Genomic DNA, 23,937 nt, shown 5'->3' with positions numbered 1-23,937 from the left:
GAACTTGGTGTCAGAAGTGAGAGTGGTCTTGGGAATGTGCCCTCTAACTTTTTGGTTGGTCTAAACTCTTGGCAGGAAGGCCTGCAGGTATTACTTTCTTTGCTATCTTATAGAATACAATTTATATTTTAAGAAGTTGTATAATTTGGCCTCCCCCCCCCTTTTTTAAAGAGTGTGCACATAGGGGGAGGGGCAAAAGGAGAGGGAGAGAGACATTCTGAAGCATATTCCATGCTCAGTGCAGAATCAGGTACTTAACCGGCTGAACCACCCAAGCCCCCCCAAGAAACTGTATACTTTTAAAATAAAACATTCATTAAGCTCTTTTATTCAATATTTATCTATAATACGTTCATGATCTCATTTAGTAATTTTTTATTGAACTGAGACTCCATTTCAATTTAGTGTACGTTTTACCAAATGTTTTTTATCAAAAAGAAAATACTTTTCATTATATTAATAGTTAATAATTGTATGATATTGGGAAAACCATGTAATTTTTTGAGTTTTATCATTTCTAAAACTGAAGATAATACCTTTCCCATAGATACTAATTAAAGATTACAGATTAATAAAAGATGGAGGATGAAATATGTCATTAGAAGTTTCTAGTGTAGCATCTGGCACATAATACACTTCCCATAAATATTAACTGAGATACTGGTAGTATTCTAAGAATTTTATATGATTCATGCTTTATAAATTTTATTGATTATAAATTGGTGAGTAGGTAACATTTCTGAAATCAATTCCCCTTTATTTAAGAAGCTAATGTCACCTTTGTGCAAACCTATGAGCTGAAGGCATTATAATAATCTTAGGCAAAACTCCACAATCAATTAGATTCTAGTTACCGATTCCCTACCTGAATGTACATGGATTTAAAATATGATAGAACCGGCATGTCTGGGTGGCTCTTAGTACCCAGCGGTTAAGCATCTGCCTTTGGCTCAGGGCGTGATCCCAGAGTCCCGGGTGGAGTTCCACAGTGGGCTTCCTGCAAGGAGCCTGCTTCTCCCTCTGCCTGTGTCTCTGCTTCTCTCTGTGTGTCTCTCATGAATAAATAAAATCTTTTAAAAAATGATAGAATTAAACCACTGTATACTTTTTATTATTGTATTTCTCATATTTTAAATATGTGAAATAAATTGATTCCAGTGTTTTCATGCGTTGGCTATGAATAACAATGTCTAGTTAAATTTTGATTACTACATAGCAACAAGAACATTTTTTGCTAAATTTCTCCCATTGCCACTAGCATGGATTTGTATTGGGATGTTAATGCTATTTTTTAAAACTTTTATTTCTATTTTGCTTTGCATGATGAGGTGAATTCCTGAAATGCTTACCAACATAACTCTTGACTAACAGTTTAATTAATGTTGTAGAAACGCTCCATTATTCTTGATCAAATCAAGAATATTTTTAAATCAGTCATTTTTTAATTATGATTCTGTGGTTTGTGTATGAATAATGTGTGTGTGTGGGGGGGGGTACCCAAACCTGCTATCTAACATAAAATACAAGGGTGATATTACTAATCATATGGGCAGTTTCTTGATATTAGGAATAAGAATTTTGTTGTTGTTGCTATACTGTTTTTTTATGTCCTAAGTCAGGAAAGCAGTCTTTCAACAAATATTCAAATATAGGCTGTTGACTTCCACTCAGACCTGCAAGCTGCATGGAGAAGTTCTTTTCTTTTCAGAATTCTGTGTTTCCAGGAAAGTTCAAAAGGAAGAAAGAAAGAAATAAAAGCAAAGTTACTATTCTCAGTCCTTTTATACTTGATCTTTTCCTTAACCTCTTTATTATTCTGCTTATTCAGCATAATTGTTTTTATATCTATAATATGTGGTAAATCACTTTAACTTTTTATGACATAATTATGTGGGTGAAACCTCTTCCTGGGGAGAGAAAGCCAACCTTTTCAAGTTAGGGAAAGTTCTGGAAACTTTCAATGGATATAAGATGTGTTGTAATAGAGCTGGAGCAGCATAGTGGGGAGAAAAGGACTACCAGAGCCAGAAGAGAAAAGAAGGAAGTAGAGGTAGAGGTATTGGAAAGCCAGAAATTAAAATTTGTATGGATATAGGAGATGAAATAAAAACCACATAGTTTTATTAAATCTTAGGCCCTTTTCTACCCCCTAGTCAGAGGAATTATCTCCAGCTGGGTCTGGTTCGGGAGAAAGATTGAATGGATGCGAAAAACAGCATGTATAAAACTGGGCTGCTGAATTCCTCGCCACCAGGTGAGTATGGGATGGAGGTGGGAGGCAGATCTGGGGCTCTTCCAGGTTCCTTGAAAACATCCTTTGCCTCTTCTATACTTAAGGACCTTCCTCTTTTGTTCCTAGTTTTGACTTTCCATTAAAGGAGAAAGGCATAGAGCATCTAAGTTGGGCTCTAACTAAATGTTCCAGCTCCCCTCACATACTCCTGTGCAGGCCAGTTGGGAGTGGAGGAGCTACCTGGAAAATGAACCTGGGGACAGGGTCAGGGGTGAGACTGGGATGTGCACAAGGTGTGAATCGGCTTGAGGGGACTTAATTGGTACATTCCAAACTTGCCAGACAGAACCAACCAGAAGTGGGATGTTGGGAATTGATCACTCTTGCAACAATTGTGAAATTTCGAGATTCTTCCAATTGTTATCTGATTGGTTATCAAAATAATACTCCTCAGATCTTGTACATCATACTTTTAAAACATCCTTGAGGGATCCCTGGGTGGCGCAGCGGTTTGGCGCCTGCCTTTGGCCCAGGGCGCGATCCTGGAGACCCGGGATCGAATCCCACATCGGGCTCCCGGTGCATGGAGCCTGCTTCTCCCTCTGCCTGTGTCTCTGCCTCTCTCTCTCTCACTGTGTGCCTATCATAAATAAATTAAAAAAAAAAAAACAAAAAAAAAAACAAAAAACATCCTTGATATTTTTTCTTAGAAGCTTCCTAGCCAACTTCAACTTGATCATAGGTAAATTTTAGTAAAGTTTCAAAATTAAAAGTAAATTTTCTCTCCCTCTCTAGTAACAAAAAGACAAGAAAATGTGTGATGTAGATCTAAGCAAATGGGCCAGATTTAATAGTTAAATCTTCTAATAGTGTGCTTTTAAATTAGTACTCATGATTTATGGGCTGTATTAGTTAGACTAGGGCTCTCATAACAAAATACCTCAGACTGAGGAGCTTCAACAACAGAAATTTATTTCTCACAGTCCTGGAGGAGGCTAGAAGTTCAAGATCAAAGTGTCTACAGGTTTGGTTTCTTCTTAGGCCTCTTCCTTTGGCTTGGGGATGGCTACCTTGCTGTGTCTTCACCTGGGCTTTCCTCTGTGCATAATGTCTACCTAATTCCTTCTTCTTGCATGCTAATGACCCCATTTTTCACTTAGTTACTTCTTAAAATAAAGGCTCTGCCTCCAGGCACATTCTGAGGTACAAGGGGTTAGGGCTTCTACCTAGGAATTTTGGTGAGGCATAATTCAGCTCCTAATTATGGATCATTTATCAATATTTTTAGACTTAAAAGAAAAAGATTTCCTTGTGTCTAAACTTGGAGTGTGAGATAGGGAAATTCAGCCTTTTATCTCATTATTAAGTAAAAGGTAATCATTGAACAATGAGTGCATACTATGTGCTCAATACAGTGTTTAGTGGATGTGTAAGACAAAAACGTAAGACAGATGCCTTGCCTTCAAGGAGTAAATGTTTGAACCGACAAAACAGATAATATGAGTAAATTTTAATTTAAACTTCCATTTTCTCGATAATTACTCAGTCCTACTCTATGGTTTTTGAGTTTGAGGCTCTTTTGGTTTTCCTGAATTCCTCCCTTAATAGGAGACATTTAGAACTTGCTAAAGAAGACTACTTAGCAGAGCCTATTATTTGGGCAACATTGGGGTTTTTTGTTTGCGTGTTTTTTGAATTTTTTTTCAGTCCCAAAGGTGCTATTAAAAATGAAGTGTGCTCTTAAAAGCAACTTTTTAGTTTAATATTGTTATTTTTAGTATGACTCAGCCTCTGATGTGCTTATAACATTGGCCCTGCAACCTTGAAATTGTTTGTTATGCAGCCAAGTCTTCACAGTAAGGTCTGTGGGTGATTTACTGTAAGAGGGACTGGGAATTTCATGCTGCCCTAGTTGGCAAGTTCTCTGTTTCATTTTGTTCTTTTTCAAAAAAACTGTCATTACTGAGCCAGTGATTAAGAACGTAAATCCAAGTTTCCTTTGAAAATAATTTTATTGAGTTTAGATTTGGTAAGAACCATATTTTATAATCATTCATTCAACTTTATGTTTCATCCCCCAGTAAATCATCCTGAATTAGCCTCATCTATTATAGGTAAACTGGGATTACTCCCAGTTTAAAATGATATAATCCGAGACATCTCCAAATTAAATTGTAATTTTCAGGCCCCAGTTAAGTATAAAATCCTTTGCCTGGTGCTGAGATTCAGAGATGGGTGATCATTGTTTTAAATGAGCTTTCAACACAGTGAGGAAGCAATTTGTCAAAGAGTGAATTTCTATAGCACAATGTACCAAGTTTTGTGGTGTAGGGCAAAATACAATACGAGCACATATGAAGAAGAGACTGTCACCAAGATAAGGAATGCGAGGATGTCAAGGAAAAGTTTCACAGAAGAGGTGTCCTTCATACTAGGATTTGATAAAAGAGTAGGCTTTTGACTGGAAGACAGTCAAGGAGAGAACATTGCCAGCGAAAGGAAAAGAATGAGTGAAGTACATGCTTGGGGAAAAGACAGGATGCATGCTTGGAATAAGAATCATAGAGTTTGGTTGAAGAAGACTGGATGTGGTAGGAGATTAACTCAAATGTGAACTGAGCCTGATCCTGGACTGCCTCTTCTTGAAACATCTCATATGTCATCTGAAGATTTTTCATGTTATTCTGTAGGTAATTAGGAGCTAGTTAAGGTTTGTGGCCTGGAGCCAGACTTGGTCAGCAATTCAGTATTATCAAAAAGATAGTTCTGACAGAATTATGAAGAATCATTATTTGAGAGATGAGGAAAAAATTGAGGCAGGCAAATAAGGGGCAGTACAGTGCAGTAACCAACTGGAAGGAAAAGTGAAACCTGAAGGTCTGGGAAAGACAATGACAATGAAATAAAAGTGAGTATCAGAAAGGTCTTGTCCAATTGGGATCAATGTTGCTTCACTGCTCATGGAATTATGTGAGAAACTATTGACTCATTCTAATCCCAAGATTCTGTGAGTTAGGCATCCATGACCACATGAGAATCCTACATTCCAGAGTAGAGCATTTCTCCACACGTGTAAGTACATATAAGAACACTTCAGATGTATCTATATGTATTTAAGACATGAAATCATCTCTCCCACTCCAGTTAACATATTGGTTGAAAGTGGGATGATCAAATCTATTTACTTGACTACAAACTAATTATGTGTTTTTGATGCATCTCCAGTATGAAGACATGGTAGTACTTACCAGGGTCATTTCCCTAAATAGTTGTTATATATTCAGGGCCTTCATTTGTGCTTTATAAGACACTGAGTTTTAGTTTCTTTTCACTGAACACAGAATAAGATTTTAAAAGAAAGTTGAAAAATGAAACTATGAAAGAATAGGGAAGGAAAGGAAACCATATAATCAGATGACATGGTACAGAAGATACTGAATTGCTGGATTAAAATAGAAGATACCATATTGCTGAATAAATTCTCATTGTTTATCAAGTTCCAAGGAGTTTGTGTAGGTATAATTAAAGAAATATACTATGGAAGAAGTAGGCAGATAGTTAGTTAGACATATGGAGACCATTGGTGATTGCATGATGGCAAGTATGGCAAAAAGAAAGAAAGAAAGAAAGAAAGAAAGAAAGAAAGAAAGAAAGAAAGAAAGAAAAGAAAGAAAGAAAGAAAGAAAGAAAGAAAGAAAGAAAGAAAGAAAGAAAGAAAGGAAGGAAGGAAGGAAGAAAGAGTATGCAAGTGAGAATATGCATTTTGCAACTTTTATAGATATCCCACACATCTTATCCCTGACAGGTAAGTGCATCATTACTTGTATTATTTTATTTACCAACTATTATATGTCACTTATATTCATTCAACTGAACCTTGTAACAACCCATGAAGCAGGTGCTTGTCTTATTTCCATTTTACAGATGGAAAAACACAGAAAAGGGGCAACACAGAGAAGTTAAGCAATTAGCCCATAGTCATACAGCTGATAAGTAGCAGAGCCAAGGACTCCAGGCAGTCCGACGCCAGAGTCCATGTTCTTAACACATTATGCTGCATTTCTAAAGTTGAAGGTGGGAGAGAAAGTAATGTTTTTTAATGCTATAGATTTATCTAGAAGAACCTCAATAGTATTTTGACATTACTTGTGAAACTCATAAATGTAAATGCCAGCTAAAAGCTGTCATAACATTTATAGTTGTTCATTTCCTTTATGGCTGATAGTTAATTCATTCAGATTGTTAGGTAACAAGGATGCAAAGATGAATTAGAAATGGTTGCTGCTTTCAAGAAACACATAGTCTAAAGGAAGAATAAAACTATACCAAATGGTTTAATAGAGAACAATAAGGACTGGGGTAACAATATACACAGGCACATTGAACAATTAAATCATAGGGTAACAAAGAAAGCTTCTCTGCATAAGTGTTATTTGTGTTGGATCTTGATGGATGAATAGAATTTAGAAATACAGGGAATGGCAGAAGCCAAGCAACAAATAAAGGAGAATGCAACACATTTGGGGAATTGCCAATTTTTCATTAGGACTGGGTTATCATGTATACACAAGGAAGAAGTAGATGAGGTTAGAGACTTAGAGGCTAAACCCTGATTCTTACATGATAAATTGAGGAGCTTGACCCTTTCTCCTAAGCTGTAGGGAAGAGAATGAAACCTTAATCAGGGAGGGGTGTGTGTGTTTTCTTGAGAAAATATGTCGACAAATATGAAGGACAGAATAGAGGATAAATGGATCAAATATATAGACATATTTTGAAAATATGCCAATAAATAATCCAGGCAACAAATTATGGAACTCTAAATGGAGGCTATGGCAATGTAAATGAATAAGAGGAGAAAAACTGAGAGGATATGTAGGATGTAGCATAGACAAGATAAAGATCGCATTGTTAGGGAGGGCATGACAGTGAGTTGTCCAGCAGAGTGGTGACCAAATCCTAGTTCAAGAACTAGCTGCATCAAAATGGCTTTTAAAAATAGATTCCTCATCTTCACCTCCATAAATTCTGACTTAGCAGGCCTGTAATAGCAACTAAAAATCTGTATACCTTGGAGGTATATGAGTTTATTCTACAGTAAAAAGGATTGAGAACCATTACAATGCCTAAGTTTATGGGCTGGATGCCTAAGAGATAACTAATGTGATAATAAAAATTGCAAGAGATTTTTGGCTGAGGGGGAAAAAAAGATGTGGATGAATTTACCTTTGAATCAAATTTGGGCTACCTAGGGGAAATCTGGATTGATCTAGGAATAAAGATTTGGAACTCAAAAGAGATATTTTGTTTGAAAATAAATAGTGGTAGATAAAGCTATGAGTTTGGGAAGTCATTCCATAGAATATACGGAATAATGAAAAAGATGGCCTGAGGATGAGTAACACTAAGGATGAGGAACACTGTTATTTTTCACAAGCATTTAAGGAGTGATTGGAGGAAGGAGTCTTCAGAGAGAGTTAAGAAGACAGGACTATTGTCATAGAAACCAGAGAGGGCAGAATTTCCATAGAAAGGAGAGGCCAACATGAACATATTGTAGACATTCAAATAAAGTAAATAAGAGCAGAAAAGTGCTCACTGATTTTTAAGATGGTGACCCTGGTGGCCTACAAGAGTAGATTTCGTTCCATAGTATAGAAGGAAGCCAAATGATGGTAAAATAAGAAGGAAAATGGGACACCTGGGTGGCTCAGCGATTGAGTGTCTGCCTTTGGCCCAGGGCATGATCCCAGAGTTCCGGGATCGAGTCCTGCATCGGGCTTCCTGCATGGAGCCTGCTTCTCCCTCTGCCTGTGTCTCTGCCTCTCTCTCTCTCTCTCTCTCTCTCTGTCTCTCATGAATAAATAAATGAATAAATCTTTAAAAAAAGAAGGAAAGAAATGTAAGAAATTAGAAACCCTAAGTAAAGATGAATATTTTAAGAAACTTGTCAATCAAATTTCTTAATAACAGAAGAGAATAACAGCTACTAGGTTTAAGGGAAGAATTTTTTTTTTCTTTTTTAGAACTAGAAGAGGCATGAGCATGCTAAGTAGAAGAAATTGGTGAAGAAAAGAGATTGACAGATACCGGAGAGAGAGGACAATTAATGGGAGTAATTCTTTTAGGAAGACCGAGGTAATAGAGTCTAGAGTACAGTGGGAGGGATTAGCTTTAGATCGGAGAGGCAATACTTCCATTAAAATTAAAATACAGGTGAGATGGGAATGGATGCAAGTAAGACTTTGGCATGAGAGATAAAAGTTGAAGAAGTTCTTGATGGTTCTGCTTGGTTTTTTTTTAAGATTTTATTTATTTTATTATTTTAGAAAGAGCAAGAGAGTGTGCATGAGCAGGGGCAGGGGAGGAGCAGAGGGAGAGAATCTCAAGAAGAAACTGTGCTGAGTGTGAAGCCCATGTAGGGCTCTATCTCCTGACCCTGAGATCATGACCTGAGCCCAAACCAAGAATCCATCATTTAACAACTGAGCCACCCAGGAGCCTGATGGTCTGTTTTCTTAGTGATAGAGGAGAGCCTGTCTGCCTTGCTCAGGAAGATAATATCTAACAGGTACCAACTTCCTCAGTAGATTTGATGGAATGCTTAGAGCAATATCTCTCATGTATACGGTTAAGTAGCCAAATGAAGAAATAGACAATTAAGTGTTTATCATCAGATGATAATATATGCTCACAGAAGTAGAATAATGAAGTAGAATATGTGCTCATAGAAATAGAAATATGAAGTAGAAGTATGAAACCAATGTTCTGGTTTAAAGTGGACATTACAATGAAAAGATTGAATCAAAAAAGGCTGAAACACATTTATATTGAGGAACACATAATACAGTATTTTGCATTAAAGGATTAGTTTTTAGTTTATGCATAGCAGTTGAGATATACCATTGTATTAGACGTGTCTGATGTTTCTTTGCTCTCAGTGTTTATTTGAAGAGATACAGCTAAGCCTTTGGTACACTTGATATAATGATAAAAGCAAGCAAGGTAGTCTGTAATGTTTCCTGACCTCTACTTTGTCCCAGGGCCATTTATCCATTAGAAACCACTGGCGCACTGCCAAAGACCTATGAAAACATTTGCAAACTGAAAAAAGTAGAAGCTTCAAAATATGTAAATGAATCTACAAAACTAAAATTAATAACATTCAGTCAATTTCATTAACAGTCAAATTTAGTATTCATAAAACTGTCATTGACACATAAAAATAATTTGTTGCTTCGGTTTTCTCACTTAAAAAAATCTCATGATATGCACAGTGATTTGCTAGAAATCATATCATAGGCTAAGTAATTTACTTTATCAAAATAATTTTAAATAAAAAATGTAATTCCTCTAAATTGCCGCTGTGTGTGTGTGTAAAATGTGATGATATGGTGAATCCTAAAATGTCTGATGTGATGTTGAAGATGTGTGACAAGTGAGAGGTGTAGGAATCTTACTCTTTAAAAAGACCTGCTTTCTGGTCCCTCTCACAAGTAAGCCATGTACCCCAGTAGTCCCTTGTATAACTTATCCCTTCTTCAAAATGGCAAACCCACTCACTTCAACAAGCTGGTTCTTACAGTTATTTGCTTTTCTATCCCTTATTGAGAAATAGAAACTTTTGTTCCCAATAAAAGAAATTTTGGTGAAAATATGGAAGCCTTCTCCACCCCCCTTGAACTCATATTATGCTTAAGGAAAACACAGAAACTAAAATTCCTTTAGTTGTTTTTAGGATATACGAGAGGAATGGTTCCTGGATTGGAAAAGACAACACGTAGTGCCCAGATAATCTAGATTCTCTTCTAAAATCTGTCCCGTACTCTTCAATAGGAGACCCAGAAAGTCTGAGATACTCATAATTGTGCTAACACCCTTGCCTACATATCCCCTCTCCAATCTGCAACGTCAGGGTATATGGTTTGTAACAAGAAACATTCTGCCTACAGGTCAATGGCCCAGAAGAGTCCAAGAGTAGAAAAGACTGCTAAAAGAAACCAAGTGCTAAATATAATGAGCTTTTGGCATAGAGTCCTTGACCCTTGTCTTTGCATGTATTATTGCCTTTGTGAGATAATGATCGAATTATATAATATGGGAGAAATAGCATAGACATTTTTGAGCTCGAAAAAGAACCTTAGCGTTGACATTAGTGTTACTTAGAAATATTGATGAATTCAGTACTTTCTGTGAACCATACAATGTTTACATCTAAATGCCACCAAAGCCCATTCAAATCACTAAGCAAAAATATGGAGGGAGCTTTGGGTTAACATTCTGATTTTTGCCTCTACTCTGCTCCTAGCTATTTGTGGTGCATTGAAAAGGTACTTTGTGTCCTGATGTATAACATTCAGGACCTCAAGCCTAATATGGACTGCCTGACCCCAGATGTAATTTTCAGCAATATTAATTGGCTAGAGAATATGGATTATTATGACAATAGGACTCAACCAGCTTGGCAACTGCTCCTTCTGTGTGACTGATCACATTCTAAGTGCTGTATTAAGAGTCTTGGATCATTGACCAATTTATCTTGAATGCAATTAACTATGCAAATGTAAACTCTTCACACTTACTTTCATTAAAATTATATCACAACAAAAAGAAAATAGATATAAATCAAGCCAGTGCCCTTGCTTCAAGTCTGAGTCACATCTGGTTCAACTCCCCCTTTATCATGCATTTAAACATTCCTAAGGTCCACACATATCTGGGAGTTCTGATCATGTGAACTTCTGTCTAAAAACAACTTGGATTCTCTATAATCCCGTGATTTATTCCATGATCTATACAGTTCTATTTTGTACCCCAAATAGTAATAAAATGTGGGTCTCTTAACTTATACCTAAATAATCAATTTTATGTTTAAAATTTAATTATTTTGGAGATCTTTTTACTTTTTTTTTCTTTTTTGCTTTTTAAATAGGAATTTACTGACTGAAAATGACAGAAAAAATCTTAGAGAAGTTAGATATTCTGGATGAGCAGGAAAAGATACTCTTGGCCAGAAGAACAAAGGTTTGTAAATGAAAGCTTGAATTAAATTTAATCATTAAACTGTTATCATTTCAAATGTGAATGATTATCTTTACTTTTTAGTTAATGACACAGTAATATGGAGATATAAGCTAATTTGTAAAAAGTAAATAATTATATTAGTTCAAAAATTATCTATGTAAGTGTACACTAAGAATTAATTAGATATACAAGGTAACTTTTGGATAGCTGCCATATTTTTTTCCTTCAAGATCTTATTTAAATTCAAGTTAGTTAACATATAGTGTATTATTAGTTTCACAATATGGTTCAGTGATTCATCGGTTGCATATAACACCCAGTACTCATTACAACAAGTGCCCTCATTAGTGCCCATCACCCACTTACCCCATCCACCTCCACCTCCCCTTCAGCAACCCTTAGTTTGTTCCCTATAGTTAAGATTCTCTTATGGTTTGCCTCCCTCTCTGTTTTTCTTATTTTATTTTTCCTTCCCTCCCCTTATGCTCATCTGTTTTGTTTCTTAAATTCCACATATGAGTGAAATCATATTTGTTTTTCTCTGACTTATTTTGCTTAGCATAATATACACTCTAGCTCCATTTGCATCATTGCAAATGGTAAGATCTCATTCTTTTTGATGGCTGGGTAATATTCCTGTGTGTGTGTGTGTGTGTGTGTGTGTGTATCACATCTTTTTTTCTTTTTAAAGATTTTATTTATTCATTCATGAGACACACACACACAGAGGCAGAGACAGAGAGAGAGAGAGAGAGAGAGAGAGAGGAGAGAGAGAGAAAGGCAGAGACACAGGCAGAGGGAGAAGCAGGCTCCTTTCAGGAAGCCCACTGTGGGACTTGATCCCGGAACTCTGGGATCATGCCCTGAGCCAAAGGCAGATGCTCAACCCCTGAGCCACCCAGGCATGCCAGTTCTATCATATTTTAAATCCATGTACATTCAGGTAGGGAATTGGTAACTAGAATCTAATTGATTGTGGAGTTTTGCCTAAGATTATTATAATGCCTTCAGCTCATAGGTTTGCACAAAGGTGACATTAGCTTCTTAAATAAAGGGGAATTGATTTCAGAAATGTTACCTACTCACCAATTTATAATCAATAAAATTTATAAAGCATGAATCATATAAAATTCTTAGAATACTACCAGTATCTCAGTTAATATTTATGGGAAGCTTACTATGTGCCAGATGCTATACTAGAAACTTCTAATGACATATCTCATTTCATCCTTCATCTTTTATTAATCTGTAATCTTTAATTAGTATCTATGGGAAAGGTATTATCTTCAGTTTTAGAAATGATAAAACTCAAAAAATTACATGATTTTCCCAATATCATACAATTATTAACTATTAATAAAATGAAAAACATTTTCTCTTTGATAAAAAACATTTGGTAAAATATACACTAAATTGAAATGGAGTCTCTAATTGAAATGGAGTTAAATTCAATAAGAAATTACTAAATGAGATCATGAACCTATTATAGATAAATATCGAATAAAAGAGCTTAATGAATGTTTTATTTTAAAAGTATACAGTTTGGGATCCCAGGCTGGCGCAGCGGTTTGGCTCCTGCCTTTGGCCCAGGGCGCGATCCTGGAGACCCAGGATCGAATCCCACATCGGGCTCCCGGTGCATGGAGCCTGCTTCTCCTTCTGCCTGTGTCTCTGCCTCTCTCTCTCTCTCTCTCTCTCTCTCTGTGACTATCATAAATAAATAAAAAAAAATTTTAAAAAAAGTATACAGTTTCTTGGGGGGCTTGGGTGGTTCAGCCGGTTAAGTACCTGATTCTGCACTGAGCATGGAATCTGCTTCAGATTGTCTCTCTCCCTCTCCTTTTGCCCCTCCCCCTGTGTGCACACTTTTAAAAAAAAGGCAAAAAAAGGGCAGACGCTTAACCTCTGAGCAGCCCAGGCGTCCCTCACATCTTTATCCATTCATCAGTTGATGGGTCTTTGGGCTCTTTCCATATTTTGGCCCTTGGATAGAGGTCAAATTATATTAGGTTATAATATATCTAAGGTGATTAAGATAAAAAAAAAATAGGCAGTCAAATAGTAAATGTGACTCCTATAGTTGTCACTAATATGATAAACATAAAAAGTTATTTAATTGGTTTATTAAAAGGAAAAAAGTTGGTATAGTTAGCAAATTAAAAATAAAGGTCATAAAAATTTAAGTAAAAAAGATGAGAGTAAAAAAAAAAAAAAAAAAAAGATGAGAGTTTCATAAAATTCAATATAAAATATTAATGAAGAATATAGTTTTGGGGGCACCTGGGTGGCTCAGCTGGTTGAGTGTCCAACTCTTGGTTTCAGCTCAGGTCATGACCCCGGGGTGGGGGGATCTAGCCCCACAGCTGGGCTTCCTGCTTGGTGAGGAATCTTTTTCCCTTCTCCCTCTGCTTCTCCCCCTCCTCCTGCTTGCATTCTCTCTCTCTCTCTCTCTCTCAAATAAATAAGTCTTTTTAAAAAAGAATGTAGTTTTCAAAAATAAGATTCTTAGCACATATGAGCACTTTAATTTGGTTACACAAAGACTTGCAAAATAATATAACAATGTGAGTTAATCAGGCATAAAGAGCTTAGAGTCTGAGAGATCATGGAAAATAGCAGAGAGGAGCTCTGAAGTGATTGAACATATTTGTGAACCTGAAAATGAAAATGTTGATGCTTGAATAATAACTTGATTTTCAGTGTTTTTCATAATCGTTTTCTTTTATTCAGAAAATAAAGTTGAGCAATATTGGGAAAAACAATAAATTAATTATTGTTACCCAAATTTTGAAATTGCAAACCAGGAGTAACATACTGAAGCGACCATATTGGACTTACGCACCTGAAAGTTCATTCCTTTTTAATTTTTTGTTTAAAATGAAATGAAACGTACTTTAGGAAATATAGTTTGAGATAAATCTGTTTAATTTCTCCTGAAATTTCCTTTTATATGAATTTTAAGTTATTATTAGTCATAATAATTCTTACCTTTTACTAAGAGCTTCCTTTGTGCAAAGCGTTTCCATACATTTTCTCATTTTGTGTTACTATGCCAACTTTATGTGTTACTGATCAAGTGTTCTCTGGAAATTCTTTTGAAAGGATATATAATCAAAATTTAAAACTTTTCTTATTTTTAAATTATAATAATTAAAACATGCTTTTGGAAATAACATACAGATATGTATAAAAATTATACTTAAAGAAAATTAAATAAAGGAAAATTGTCTTTGGCCTCTTCAGCTGTTTCCTCTTGAAGCAAACAACATTTAGCAGTTTGGGTTTATCCATCCACATCTTATTTCATGCTCCTACAAAGATATACAAATATTGTATATGTGTGTATAAATTTATTTATCTTTACATATACTCATACATAAATATGCAGGTACACATATGAGCATATACGTATATTTATGAAGGTGAATTGTCTCTATTTGCTTTTTTGATTACCAAAAGATAACAATATATAAATCACTTTGGTAATTGTCTCTTTATTTTTAAAAATTTTTTATTTTGAAATAATTATCAATTCATAGGAAGTTGCAGAAGTACTACAGAGAGTCCCAATTCCTTTTCATCCAGGTGCCTCCAGTGCTGACATCTTATATGGGTAGTGTACAATATCAAAATTAGTTTGAATCCCAACCTATGTTAACATTGGTATATTACTGTTAACCGGTCTACAGAGTGTATTTAGTTTTCACCATTTTTAACCTGTATTCATCTGTGTGTAGAGTTTTATTGGTTTCATCCCATAGTAGATTTGTGTGATCACTACCAAAATCAAGGTCAGCATATCTCCATCACCAAAAAAGAACTTCCTCAGGTTACTTCTCCGTATCTGTATCTATACCCCCACACCATTCCCCATCTGTCCTTGGCAATGGCTAATCTGTTCTCCATCTTTATAACAGTAGTTTTGAGAATATTATATAAATGAAATCATTCAGTATGTGAAATTTTGAGATTGACTTTTCACTAAGCATAATGCCCTTGAGGCACATCTAAGTTTCTACATGAATCAATAGCTTTATTATTATAAATAATATATAAATTTTATTGCTGAGTAGTATGCCATTATATGGATGTACAGAGTTTCAACCACTCACCCATTGACAGACATTGGGGTTGTTTTCAATATTTTGCTTTAAAAAATAAAGCTGCTTGTAAAAAAGTTGTAAATTGAACCCCAATTTAAAAAAAAAGCTGCAAATATGCAGCTGCTTTGCATATTGGTATACAGGTTTTTGTATGAATGTAAGTTTTCATTTCTCTGGGGTGAATGCCCAAGAATGTAATTGTTGGTGCAATTTCTGTCTCTTAAACTCAACAAGGTTAAGGCCACAAGGCTTGATGGGAGTTCTCCCTCCCTGTGTCTCCATGTGGAAACTGCCTCCAGTAAGTAAGCTGAGCTATTGTGGGATTTACCTCATTTGTTTCCATTTTCTTGGGGATTATGGTTCCTTTCCACCCCATTCCTGTTTTCTAATGCCTAATTACAGTAGTTTTCATATGTTTTGTCTGATTTTCTAGTTGTTTACAGCAGGAGGGCAATTCCTGTAAGTGCTTAATCTTTCACTGGCAGAAGCAGAAGTTCCTATCCTTTGACTTGCTTTCAAATTTTTCATCACTTTATTCCTCTGTGCAGTGCTGACAGATTTTTTTTTGAAAAGATTTTTGGCTCCTTAGCTAACTCTTTAGCTATACCACTTTTCCCTCTTCAGTCCATCTATATAAATATTTGAACAAAGTCTTTTGATTGCTTTCTTAACTCTATTTCTGGCTCATGCAGCTAGACAAATGTTGGAGTGATTTACCACATTTGTGGAAACAGCAAGAGTAGCAGGTTGGAGACCATCTTGCTCTCCTTCCAATAACTCTATGTATCAGTATTGTCTTTGCCTAATTTATAGGTCATTCTTAAATTCTAAATTTTAGAATTAGGAGGGAACTTCATAGTCATCTAGTTCAAAGTCCCCTCATTTCATGGATGGGAAAAGAGCAGCTCAGGTCAGACAGCAATGGCATAAAAAATGTTGGTACACAAGGCCCCTAGTTTTCAATCTGTAATATTTCTCCATTATTGACTGGCACATAGATTCTCTGTGAGTGCATAAAATGAGACTAATTTTCTTCCTTTCCACACAGGATTTTCCCGATATGAATAGTGCTCATTTTTTCACAATGTTGTACTTTGGTTTTACCACAGAAAAACAGGCTTCAGAGTCAAGGAAAAAAAAAGACTTTGGTTACACCCCTGACATTTGACTTTCAGTTGGAATTTGAAGAGGATATTGTTCCATCCACATCTAAGAAAGTACCCAGGATCACAGAAGACAAGTCATATAGTATTAAAAAAACAAAAAGGTAACCATCCTAACTACTTTCCATTTGGAGTTTTTAAAGCATTGCTGTAGATTTGTCTTAGATTATGTAGTCTGTATTTAATGTAAGCTTGGTCAAACACAGGTATGTTTCATAGTGCTTATGAGTTGCAATATATTTAATCAGCATTCTGATTATTCATATTTCGTAAAATATTTATTATAGTATTTTACTATTATAGTAAAATATATAATATTTTATAATTTATAATATATAAAAGTATAATTTATAATATATAATATAAAAGTATAATTAGATGCTAATTACAATTCTCAATTTTTAAAGAAAGACTTTTCTTGAATGCTATTACATTGCCCCAAATTAATGTCAAGATTTATTTCAAACTTTAGATCAATAGACTGACAAAAGAAGTCCACCTAGAAAACCAAGTAAGTCAGTTTCTCTGAGTACTTACAAGGGGTAGCCTGAATATGTCCTACTTGGTTTTTCACTGGTATTTGTGTACGTAATGCCATATGATTTTTCCAAGCATCAGAAATGGAGATGAGAGCCCAGACAAAAGAAATAATAAGATGTAGAATCAGTAGAATTTCAGTCATACATTGGTGCTAAAGTGGACACTGTTCTTACCCCCACTTATTCTGCGTAACCATTCAGTGTGTTCAGTGCAGTTTTACAGATGAAAGTTCATCTTGGTGAGGTTAAATATCTTGCCCAAGGTCACACAGATAAGTGGCCCAAACAGGATTTAAACTCCAGCAGTGCCATTTCAGAGCCTGTGCTCTTTAACACCATCACCCCATTCTTAATGTAGAATGACTTGTGGCTTTGGGGCTTGGTGACTAGGTACATTATGACATTTTGTACTTAGAGAACATAGGATGCGAAGCAGATTGAGGTGGATAAGAGGATTAGAGTAAGAAGAGCTGAGTTTTATTTGGATATATTAAGCTTTAGATGTCTGTGGAATATTCAGGAGGGGGACATTCTTCTTTCAGGAAGCAACCCATTCTTGCAATGAGTCCTCTTTAGCTGTTACAAAATGATTTGCTTAAATAACAGCATGAGGCAGAAAGTTTCTGTCCTTGTGTCAACAATGATATCCTGGTTACATTGGTTATATTGGATAGTTTCAGTTCCTCCATATCTTGAGATGCAGTTCCTGGTCACATAAATTATGGTAATTATAATTTAGGCTACTGATCTCCACCAGTAGCTCGCAAACCTCATTCCTACACCCAGCCAACATGTCAGCTCTAATTAACACATCTTTCACCTTAGCCTAAGCTTTATGTCAAAACCTATCTGACCTGAACCAGTGACTTTCTGGCTACTGCAGGCTTCTTTCATTTTTTACCTCTAGCCCCTTTCCTATTCAAAGTGTGGTCTTCTATCCAGTGTGGTCTTCTATCCAACATCTTGTTGGAAATGCAGAATGTCTGACCCCCCTCTCAGACAGAAGCTGCAATTAGCAAGATCCCTTAGGTGATTCCTGTGAACACTAGTGATAGAGATGCACTGCTTTAGCCCAATGGGTCTCAAACATGGAGAGCTCCTTAAAACACTGATTTCTGGGCTGCACTTGCAGAGTTTTTGATTCAGTAGGTCTGGCTGAGGCAGGCCTGATAATTTGCACATCTAGTAAGTCTCCAGGTAATGCTGGTACTTCTGGTCCCAGGACCATCCTTTGTGTCTCTGCTCTAGCTTATGTGCTACTCTAATCTTGCTGCCCAACAACAATATCTGTTCATTCTGGCTTTTTCCTTGGTTTGCTGAATATCATATCAACTCTCAGTCTGGTGCTGTGAGCACCTAATTGGTGAAATCTGCCCAGGTTTATTTGTAGCTGAGCTTTGCTTTCAGAGTAGTAGGTGTTTGGGTTTGTTTGTTTGTTTGTTTGTTTGTTTGTTTGTTTTAAGATTTTATTTATTTACTCATGTGAGAGACACAGACAGAGAGGCAGAGATACACGCAGAGGGAGAAGCAGACTCCATGCAGGGGAGCCTGATGCAGGACAGATCCCAGGACTCCACAGACATCTAAAGCTTAATGGCAATCATCTGAGCTGAAAGCAGAGGCTGAGCCACCCAGGTGCCACTCAGAGTAGTAGTTTTTAACACACCTACATACTAGTATTGCCTGGGGAGCTTTAAAATAATTGGATTTTACTTTAATTAGTTTGGAATGCAGCCCAGGCTTGACTATTCTTAAGATTCCCCAGATGATTCTTACATAAAGCTAAAATTGAGAACCATTCAAATTCTTAGGGCTTCTTTCTCAGTTACTCCCAGAGACATGTTTTCCATGTTACTATTAGTTCAGGATTTTTGCATTTTTCTTGGGTAAAAGGGAATTGATAAAATATTAAAAATATCTCTTGATTAATCTGTATGTCATCTCTAAGATTTCTCCGTAAACACCAAACCTACTCTTCTCTGCAATTTTTCATAATTGGACCTTTTACAGAAGAGTCATACTCATTTTAGCAAAAATAGTAATCCCTTTAAAAAATCATCTCTCAAATAAATAAATCTGAAATAATAAATAAATATATGTTTTTAAATAAAAAATTGAATAGGAAAACAAAAATAGAATACAAATGAAAATTGGATTGATAATCTAGAAGGTCAGGTAGTGGGATCCCTGGGTGGCGCAGCGGTTTGGCGCCTGCCTTTGGCCCAGGGCGCGATCCTGGAGACCCGGGATCGAGTCCCACGTCAGGCTCCCGGTGCATGGAGCCTGCTTCTCCCTCTGCCTGTGTCTCTGCCTCTCTCTCTCTCTGTGACTATCATAAATAAATAAAATTAAAAAAAAAATTTTTAGAAGGTCAGGTAGAGGCATAATCTTGAGAAAATACAAAAAAAATGAAATGGAAATCAGATTGAAAAGAGATACATAGTAGGGTTTCAGAATATTTGGCCTGTAAATATATACTTAATAAATAAGTACTTAATACATAAATATATACTTAATACATACTAGGGTTTCATGATATTTGACCCATAAACATACACTACATAATAAGGAAATAAAGAAATATTAGGAAAAAATTCTCTTTTTAAAAAGACATACTTGAATTTTCCAATCAAAAGGGTTACCAAGTGTGACTTAAAGTAAAATTATTTGATTATTTAATTCCAAAGGCAGAAAAAAATTGGTTAATTACAAAGGAAAGGAAATCAAATGAATTTCATATGTCTCATCTACATCTAGAAAATAACCACCTTCAAGTTTTGAACAGAAAAGTAATCCAGGAATCCTGTATCTGGATGAATCATCATTTATTGATTTTTATTTTTTATTTTTTTGAATCATCGTTTATTTATGAGAACAAAAGATAGACAAATTTGGGGGTAAGAAAAACTTTAGAAGGTAATATGCCTATGTATTCTTTCTGAGGGATTTACCTGGAAAAAATATTTTATCCAAATTAAAATTAAATATAATTAAAATAAAGAAAATTTTGAGAAAGTAGTCAACTATCTTTTACAAAAGTACCACCTTTAAGCTGTGTCAGAGGTTAGTTTCTTCATAGTTTCAAAGAACTATTTAAGTGGTTTCTCAGCATAGACAAAGGTGAAATAGTTTCAAAACATGTCTTTGATTCTCAAGTCTGAGCACAAGGACATAAAACCATTGCTGAATCTCACAAATATAGATTTTTTTAAAGCTTAAAATATAAAATAGTAGCTTAATTGGTTCATTTGTCTATTTTCAAATCAGGAACATGTAACATAAAACAATTTTATATTTTTCCAATTTTACTCTGATCACTTTTGGTTATTAAAAGTCTATCCAAAAAATAATAATAATAAAATTAACAAAAGTCTGTCCAATTTGGTATTTTGATCCACATGCTACTTGAAGCTTTCTCTACCCTGTCTAGCCAGTCTATTGACATCACAGGAGCTGAGCTAGCACACCTCCCCTTCTTTCTTCTTCTAATCTTTTCTGCTTCTTGCATGGGAAAATCGGTGTACTAGAACCAGCTCCTACCAATTTGTTAGAGCTGACTATTGAATTTTCAGGAATTTTGTGAAATGACTAAGTTATTAAAAGTTAAACGAAGTAAACTAAAATTTCAGTGACATAATAAAAACAAAGACATACTCAAACACATCCCTTTCTAATTCTTTTACTACATTTTACTATTATCTGTGTTTTAAATCATTTTCATTTATTATATCCATATGGTGGAACTACTGTATAATATCACATTACTACATATTTCTTTCCAATTCCACATTCAGCAATGTCCCATCAGTAGCTTGAAATCAATTATGTGTGTATTTATGCCACAAATATTAACAAAAATTACAAATGGGGGCTTGACTTTTTATTTGTCTAGATTTAAGAAAGTGAGGAAGAAAATGTTGATGAAGACTAAACTTCAAAGTTTGTCTTGCCTGTAGCCATTATACTCTGAATAGCACACAAAATTGAGGATATATTCTAATATTCAAAAATTATCTGGCTCAGAAAAAAGTAGCTTATGTCTTTGATGAATGAGTGAAGTTCCAATATGTCTTTACTTTTTCATTTTCATGTTATTCTTTAAAGTAAATAAAACTATCAATCAACATTTATGTTGGAACTACACTTGGAGAAAAGGTTATTAAACATTTAATAACCATGCCGTATAAACAGAACCATGCCTCCCAACATCACCCCCAGCCCTCTATGGGAGCAAGAGAGGAGGGAGAAGGAAAAGACAATGTTTCTTACTTACCTATCTACTGCTACCATCTTCTTTCTCAGTTGTCATCCTCCAGCCTATTCTAGTCAAAAAAAGCCTTCCTGGTGAAATGGGTGAAGATGGTCAAAAGAAACTTCCAGTTTACAAGATAAATAATTACTGAGGATATAATGTACAGCATGGTGACTATAGTCAACAATACTATATTGCATATTTGAAAATTGCTAAAGGAGTAGAACTTAAAAGTTCTCACCATAAGAAAGAAAAGTTTTTAACTCTGTATCATGATGGATATTAACTAGACTTACTGTGGTGTTCATTTTACAATATATACATATATCAAATAATTATGTTGTATACATAAAACAAATACAATGTTATATGTCAAATATATCTTAATTGAAAAAAAAGCTTTTCCTATGTGCTTATATAGTAAGCACTGTGTTAGGCACTTGGTGGTGGCATGGGAGGTGGTGTTTGTCCCAAGGGAAGAAGAGCCACAGAATTTTTATATTAGACATAGAGCTTGCCCTCCAGAAATTGTAATCCTTACAGTCCTTACAATCATCTGGTTGCAAGAAGACAAAAAAGAGCCTAGCTCTTTAATGAGGCACAGGTGACAGTGGCTCAGACAGGCCAGTTTCCTAACCAAAGAGAGCTTCCTTCAGCCACACCTTTTCAAATTCATCCTCAGCTCTTACTTTTTGTTTTCATCCTCAACTCTTACACTCTCTCGTATATGTCACAACTTCTTTTGTTAAGGATCACTAGCCTGCCAGTCAGCAATCTATGTGAGGTACCAACAAAATGGCCCAAGTCCAGTTACAACCTCAATGTCCATTTCCCCCTCAGAAACTCAAGCATCCTTGCCATGCCACACAATGGGATACAGTGTGCTGTGATTTCTCCTCCTCACTCCACTCTGCAAATTTGTTTTTATATAGATAGACATAGGCAAATCCATAAGTGTACTAACAGATGTGCAGCTGAGAAATGAGATGTCAGCCTCTACCTTTTGAAGGAGTCAGTCTTTGTGATTCCTTGGGAAACCCTAAGCATCTCTGCTCACTCTGACACTGAAAAGAGAGGGGAAAGCCACAGCCAACTCTATGAGGCCAATGAGATAATTCTGATATGCACCCCCTACCCCACTACAGTTTTCTGCTCCCTGGGAGAAGAGGAGAATGGCCCCAAATATTGGTGGGTTTTGTAGAATACAGGCTATTTTTTGTTCCTTTTACTCAGCCTTAGATAAAAAATCATCTGGTCACCCATTCTAAAACAATAGGATAAGTGCCTTTCAATAACTTACTATATTAACAAAGTAGAATCTAACACTATATTAAATAAACATTACTCTACTATGACTAAGTGGAGTAAATTTCGGGAATAGTAAAAAGTACTACTCACTGACCTCTTACTATATCACGAACACTTGCTAAGCACTTTCTAGACTTCATTTTACATAATTCTTACACTAACCTGTAAGATAGTTATTACCCACATTTGGCCTGTGAAGGACTGAGATTCAGAGGAAACCAATATTCTGCAGAAGTTCACATAGAGTCAAGATGCAAGTAAGGTCCAACTCTGAAGTCCATGCTCTTTGGTTCACCATAAGGATATCCATATCCAAACAACTCTATATATTCTGCAAATGTATTTGAAAAATGCCTTAGTAAGATAAGGCTTAAAAAAATATCTTCTTAATGAGAGTGTATAGCCAACATCATGCTTGGGGTGGAACACTTGACACATTCCCTTTTAAATAAGAAGCAGAAGGATGCCCATTCTCACTAGTATCCTATACTCTTCTAGAAGCACTTGCCAATGATATTAAATTAGAATATAAGACAAAAATATAAATGTTTTGAAAAGAACAGATAAATTATTTTATGAAGATTAAATAATTGTTTACTGAAAAACCCAAAGAGAATAAACTAAAATTTCATTGGAATTATAAGATTATAAGAAAGTTTAATAAAATTTACCAGAACAATTTGTGCACTCAACACATTTATTACACATGTACTGTACACCAGTCACTGTTCTAGGTGCTGAGTATGCAACAGTGAACAAAACAAACTCTGCCCTCAATTTATCTTTTAGGATAAGGTGAGGAGACAGATATTAAACTAAATGAACAAATGAATATATAATATAAATCCACTAGTGATAGATGCTGTGAAGAAAAATAGAGTAAATTAATGGAATTAAGATTGATAGGGATTACTATTTTAGATAGAGAAGTGGACAGAAAAGACCTTTCTGAAGAGATGGAAATTTGAGTACTCTTAACAAAATACTCTTATAACTTAAGGGAGTAACCCTTGGCAATAGCTAGAGGAAGAGTATTACAGGCAGAGGGATGAGCAAGTACTATGGTCCTGAAATGTGAGCTTAAGTTGCTTTCCTTAAACCAAACAGCACTTTGCTTCCAGGGCAGGGCAGGGCGGGGCGGGGGGGGGGGGGGGGGTTAGTGCACAGAGAGAGGCCTGGAAGGGCATTTAATGGAAGTTCCTCTACTTAGAAACATGAAAAATGGGGAAACAGTTTCTGTCTTGGAGTGAGAATTTTGAACTTTGAGTCTAGTAGGAAATAATTGGAGGGAGATGGCAATCACATTTATATTTTA

At 35.6% G+C, this 23,937-nt stretch overlaps 1 protein-coding gene and 1 long non-coding RNA gene across 14 annotated transcripts in view; one reads left to right on the top strand and one right to left on the bottom strand.

The window, feature by feature from the left end:
• Positions 1 to 1,207: 1,207 nt before the first annotated feature.
• LOC140630468 (uncharacterized) lies at positions 1,208 to 23,050 on the bottom strand. Its single transcript, XR_012028233.1, has 5 exons — positions 22,807 to 23,050; positions 22,315 to 22,378; positions 21,336 to 21,403; positions 14,246 to 14,568; positions 1,208 to 1,712 (listed from the first exon to the last, which is right to left on the bottom strand). It is a non-coding gene; the product is annotated as an uncharacterized lncRNA (long non-coding RNA).
• C3H1orf141 (chromosome 3 C1orf141 homolog) overlaps positions 5,212 to 23,937 on the top strand; it is a 35,882-nt gene continuing 17,156 nt past the window's right edge. For 2 of the 13 annotated variants that reach the window (XM_072820742.1, XM_072820738.1), the window contains exons 1-5: positions 5,223 to 5,305; positions 8,260 to 8,371; positions 11,166 to 11,257; positions 15,595 to 15,658; positions 16,470 to 16,627. In XM_072820742.1, the coding sequence (XP_072676843.1) occupies positions 11,220 to 11,257; positions 15,595 to 15,658; positions 16,470 to 16,627 (260 nt within the window). In that variant the 5' untranslated portion in view covers positions 5,223 to 5,305; positions 8,260 to 8,371; positions 11,166 to 11,219. Of the gene's footprint in view, positions 5,306 to 5,900; positions 6,039 to 8,259; positions 8,372 to 8,562; positions 8,805 to 11,165; positions 11,258 to 15,594; positions 15,659 to 16,469; positions 16,628 to 23,937 lie in introns of those variants that run through there. The other 11 variants (XM_072820739.1, XM_072820749.1, XM_072820745.1 and 8 more) reach the window with 11 other exon arrangements.

The sequence above is a fragment of the Canis lupus genome, chromosome 3, assembly GCF_048164855.1.
Source record: "Canis lupus baileyi chromosome 3, mCanLup2.hap1, whole genome shotgun sequence".
Lineage (NCBI taxonomy): Eukaryota > Metazoa > Chordata > Mammalia > Carnivora > Canidae > Canis > Canis lupus.
This window is presented reverse-complemented; position numbering and strand designations above follow the sequence as displayed.